At 36.1% G+C, this 6,000-nt stretch overlaps 1 protein-coding gene across 1 annotated transcript in view; it reads left to right on the forward strand.

The window, feature by feature from the left end:
* The window catches only part of LIN7A (lin-7 homolog A, crumbs cell polarity complex component), a 131,555-nt gene extending 126,731 nt beyond the window's left edge, over positions 1 to 4,824 (forward strand). Inside the window, exon 5 of the mRNA XM_063076255.1 lies at positions 4,606 to 4,824. Within this exon, the coding sequence (XP_062932325.1) occupies positions 4,606 to 4,824 (219 nt within the window). The remainder of the gene's footprint in view (positions 1 to 4,605) is intronic.
* Positions 4,825 to 6,000: the final 1,176 nt, after the last annotated feature.

Raw genomic sequence — 6,000 nt, forward strand, 5'->3', positions numbered from 1 at the left:
GTGCTGCAAGTTGCCAGTGATTGTTCAGATTTGAGCTAATTGTTGTAAAGGACAACTCCTGCATCAGAAGGGCTTATATATACTGCTTTGATAAAAATAGTTTAACTGTTTACAAACAATCTATCACATTTTAAAACATGTCTTAAATATTTATCCTGAAATAGGCATACTTTCATTAAGAATGAGAAATAGACTGTCAAAAGCGGGAATAGATGATAAATCTTCAGGGTTCAAGGAATGTCTATGAATAAGTGTTTGCACATCAACATTTATACACTAACTGGACAGATCTTTTGGTCTTTGTTTGTTCATGGAACAAGACCTCTGTGAGAAGGTGATCTGCTTTTTTCTTTCTACCTTTAGGGGAATGAAAAGAGAGAAAACTGCCTATTGTTACTAAAATGTTATACTGACAGACTAAAAGCAATCCGGAGATAAATAAATAATAGGTTAAGGAGACAAACATATGTACTCGAAAGTATTTAAAAAGTAGACAAAGCCAGTGGATAAAGAGGGCCACCCAGAACAATCCTTAAAACAAGAGTTAAGACATTTTAAAAACAATGAAAAAACAAAGTCAAGGAGTGTTTGACATCATAAATTCTACAAACATGCTTATATTTTTTCAAATCTCACAAAAATTCACCTCTTATTTTCTATTATACTTCTTTTATTAGTCTGTTTCTGTTGCTTATAACAAAAATACCTCAAACTGGGTAATTTATAAGAAAACAAAATTTATTGCTTACAGTTTCAGAAGCTGGGACATCCAAAGTCGAGGGAACACATTTGGTGAAGGTCTTGGTGGTGGTGACAGTGACCCAGGGTCTCATATGGCAGAAAATGGCAGAGCAGAGAGTAACCTCTCATGTGCTCTTCTTTTAATGTCCTCAGAATCACAACATCCTTGACCACAAATTATTAATCCATTCACTATGGCATGGTCCTACAATCTACTCACCTTGTCAAAGCCCCACCTTTCAATTACCATAATAGTATTTCCTACCCTCAGTAACAGTGGGAAATAAGCTTCTAATACAGGAACTTTGGGGACACAATTCAATCAATCCACAACACTGCTTAAATATGTAATTGTATTATTTTAAGAAAGTATTTTTAGTACTAGAAATGAAGTATGATGCTGCCCTGATACCATATAATGGTTCTGTGCCCTTGTGGGGAAGACAAAGAGGAAGGTGGAGTCAAACCAAGTGACCTGTTGACTCTGGTGAGCTCAAAAGAGAATCTGAGTCATCATCTAGAGATAAAGCATTGAGGCAAAAGTTATTGTTTTGGAGAGCATGGAGTCTGCTTTTGATAAATTGCTAACAGTGTGGGAGCGAGCAGAGCTGACGGTGGAGGAGGCTAACCTTGACAGCTCTGCAGGTCCAGTATGTGGCCTGCTGGCCATATTTCTCTCAACTCTTCACTCTGTCTGCCGGGAGGGTCTGATGTGTTAGTACCACAGCCCTCCTGTGGCAACTCTGAATTGTGTTCACAGTGCCTAAGCAGGGATAATGGGCCTCTAAAGATCTGGCCTAGAATCTCCAACCCTATTAAATGAAAGCAAATAGAACAAAAGCCAAAAGGAAGTCTGGAGACTAGTCATCTGGCCTAGAAAACAGGTGAACCATTTTTATTAAAACATAGAAAAATGCAAGTTTTAAAATTAAGAAAGAAATTAGAGAAGGGTATGGACAAGCAAATCACCAAGTTTTCTTTTTAAAGGAAAATTCCATACATTAACGTATTATCTTGGGTCAAATTACAAAAATATTACAAGCACACCAAAAATAGGACTTAATTTGTACAGTATTGTCAGAGTTTCCCCATCTTTCATGTTCTTCTAAATAACTTAGTATCTAACTAGTAGAATAAATGCTTACTAAACATCTGTCGAGTGATTAAGTTAATGATTGAATGGATAATTAAAAGGATGAATTAATCAACACACAAGCCTACTTTCCTAAGCTTCAGCCATAGATAAAATTTCACTCTACCGAAAGACTGTTTACAACCCCTTGCTTTCTGTTTAACCCAGACATTGTGGAGGAGAGGTTATGAAACTCGCTCACCAAGGTCATTTCTTAAACCCTTAGTACCTGCTCGGTACTCAGATAAATGACAAGTGGTGCTCTTACAGGCCACAAATGACAACCCCATTGCTAGATTCAAACCTTTTTTCCCCTCAGTCACACCCATCTTTCAGAAGCAAATGATAGAATTGAATACAATCCCTTAGTTCCCCAAATCTATATAATAGTAGTAATTATGAATCTCAAGATATAGTTGAAGTGTGCTTGAGATGTAATATTATTTTTCCGTAACTCAATTTCATATACAATTTGAGTCCCCGTTCTGCTAGAGTTGTGAAAATATAATCTCCACCAATTGGGGGTGGCTTTTTTGGACACTTCAGTGCCACTCTTAGGTGTTCTGATAATCTTTAAGCCTATCTCAGTCCCTATCTATCACACTACACAGCCATTTTTTCTCTGGACTTTACCCAAGAAGCAAGGCAAGAAGGCCTTTGCGCTTCAATCCTATAAAAGAGGGATTATGTCATTTGCTCTCTGCATTAGCAGAGAGCGGCTGGAGGCAGGGCCTCCTTTTCTTAGGGTCCTGTAAAGTCTGATTGCAACTTTCTTCCCTTTTGCTTCTCTCTTATCCCAACCTTGGGATCTTAAGAGGGTTGGGTAAGAAGCAGCTTTGTGTTTACTTAGAGTAAACATAGTTTCCCCAACTGTTATCTATGCTATGATGTTCAAAAGACTATTCTGAAACTCAAAGGCCAAGAATTATTTTTTGCTTTTATTATATCATACGTGCCTTATAGGCATGTGTGCATATGTGATTATATCCTTAGCTAATTTCTCTGAAAGTAAAATTATTCATTATAAAGTGTTTATTCAATGAATAACAATAGTGCTCTCCAGAAAAGTTGTACCAGTTTTTATTAACTTATTAGTCATCTGTAAGTGTCCCATTTCCCTACATCTTTGTCCATACATCATATTTAAAAATACTATTTACCATTTTTAAGTTAAAAATGAAATATTTTGTGTTAGTCTATATTTAAGAAACAATTAACGGAACAAGAAAACAACCTAAAGAATGGGAGAAAATACTTGCAAATTGTGAATCCGACAAGAGATTAATGTCCTGAATATACAAGGAACTCAAACAACAGTAAAAAAACAAGTAACCCATTTTAAAAATGGGAAAAGGAGGTGAATAGGCCTTTCTCATAGGGAGATGTATAAATGGCCAACAGACACATGAGAAAATGCTCTGCACCACTAAGCATCAGGAAAATGCAAATCAAAACCACGTTGAGATATCATCTCACCCCAGTTGGACTGGCTATTATCAAAAAGAGAGTAACAAAGTCTGGTGAGGATGCAGAGAAAGGAGAACCCTCCTACACAGTTGGTGGGACTATAAATTAGTGCAGCCATTATGAGAAATGGTATAGAGGTTCCTCAGACAACTACAGATAGAACTGCCATGTGATGCAGCAATCCCACTGCTGGGTATGCACCCAAAGAAATGCAAATCATCATGTCCAGGTGATACCTGCACTGATTACTAGGGAGCTTGAATATCTTTTCATAGGATTATAGGCCATTTGTATTTTTTTATTATTTGTCCACGTGTGCCACTTGCTCATTTGGCTTCTATCTTTATTGACTGGTAAAAGTTTTTTATATGAAGAATATTAACAGATTGTCATATATGGAAAGTATTTTTTTCCTGGTTATTTGCCCTTTTTACAGTGTTTGAGGTATAGAAACATACATTATATAAATCTGATTTTGTGATTTTCTTCCCTTGATATGTCTACTTTTTATTTTATTTTTTTCTCTCCACTGACTCAGGACAATCCTTGGTATTTCTACTTAAGAATTCCTTCTCCACTGCAACATGAACATTTTCCTTTGTTTTAACTATTTTATGCTTTAATTTTGCATTTAAATTGTTAATCAATTTATTATATTTACCATAGAGTATGAGATCAGGCTCTCCATTATTTTTAATTATTTGTTCAGGCATCATTATTTAATAATCCTTTATTAAATCTGTTATTTTGTTAAATCCATTAAAAATTCATTATTTAATAATCCCTTTGGTCTAAATTCCACATTTATTGTATAATGAAGTTTTACATATGCTGGATCTCCTTCTGGATTCTGTTATGTTCTATTATTTCTTAATATACCAGTAAGATACCACTTTAATCATTGTATATTCTTAATAAACTTTAATATTTCATAGGGAAAGCTCTCCTCTGTTACTATTTTTTAATTTTCAAAAAATTTTCTTGACTGGTGAATTTACTCTTCTTGATGAAAATAATTTTGGTCTTCCTTGTTTCTTACCCTCTTAACTTGAACCCTTTCCATCCAATCTAGTGCAGCCTAACCTGAGTATAGTGAAGCTACAAACATAATAAATAATGTTGATGATGATAAGATATCCCATTTGCCATTTGCTTTCTTGAAATTTCAAATTTTGTGTTCTTAATAGGATACTAATTTCAGATTTGTCTCTCAGGTAGAAGAACATTGAAGGTCTCCCCGTTAAGGAATGTCATTGTCTTTTCAGAGTGTCGAAGGAGAACACCATGAGAAAGCTGTGGAACTACTCAAGGCTGCTAAGGACAGCGTCAAGCTAGTGGTCCGATATACCCCCAAAGTCCTGGAAGAAATGGAAGCTCGATTTGAAAAGCTACGGACAGCCCGGCGTCGGCAGCAGCAGCAATTGCTAATTCAGCAGCAGCAACAGCAGCAGCAGCAACAAACACAGCAAAACCACATGTCGTAGGTGAGAAGTGCCTTATTCTATACAAGAAAAGCCCTAATGTGTGTATGTGTGCACGCATTTGCTATTTTTTAAGATATAGTTTCTTAAACATCTGAAACAAAATCACTAGATTTGATAATCCAAACAAATTGAACAAAAGGCAATGATCTCAAAAAATGTGAACAAGATAGTTTCTTTGTGTCATTCAGCTATATTCCCCTCAAATGTAAGATATTTTGGAAAATAATATACTTGGAAAAGGGCAGGTACAAACTCTAGGATGCCTTTATACAAATCAGGAAAATGCAGCCTCTGTGCAAACCCAGATCCTCAGGCATAGAGCTATGTAAGAAGAGTGTGAGCTGGATTCCAGTCCTCATCCACCCACTTGCCTTTATACAGTGTACAAGCAGCACAACCTTATAGGGCTGACCCTGGGAAGATCTCATTTAGAATATGAAGATACAATTTATTGGAAATCTGCTGCCCTGAAAAGAATAGAGATCTGCCAGTGTCCATGCTCTGAGATTGAAGTTCTCTTTGTGTGCTCACTTAAAATGTAGTTATGATGCTCGTGTCTTTTTCTAAATTCTGCTTATGACAAATACTAAATCAGATTTTGCTCTATATTTTCAAAAAAATTGATAAGATGTTAATAATAAGAGGCACTGTCTTTGAAGTGCCTACTATGTGCAAGGCCCTTATCACACATTATCTTTAATCCTCAGAAAAACCTTTCAAGGTAAGTATTACATTATTAAAATCCCATTTTTTTTAGATGAACAGTCTTAAGCTACAATATCTTCAGTCAGTTCCCCACAACCCCACCTATAAGTAACATTGAATTATCTTCCTTCCTACTCTACCAGGAATTTCATCTGCCAACATCAGATATTCTGGAATTATGTAAATTTTTCTTGCTATCTATATTAGCCCGTTTTTTGTTGCTTATAACAGTCTACCTGAAACTAAGTTATTTCTAAGAAAATGAAATTTATCTCTTACAGTTTGGAGGCTGGGAAGTCCAAGGTCCAGGGGATGCATCTGGTGAGGGCCTTCTTGGTGGAAACTCTTTACAGAGTCCTGTGGTGACGTAGGCACTCACATGGCGAGAATGGCAAGAGTGCTTTCATGTGCTCTCCTTTTAAAGCCACCAGTCTACAACCATAATAACCCATTAAACTATTAACCCATTAT

This window comes from Cynocephalus volans, chromosome 12 (assembly GCF_027409185.1).
Source record: "Cynocephalus volans isolate mCynVol1 chromosome 12, mCynVol1.pri, whole genome shotgun sequence".
Taxonomy (NCBI): Eukaryota; Metazoa; Chordata; class Mammalia; order Dermoptera; family Cynocephalidae; genus Cynocephalus; species Cynocephalus volans.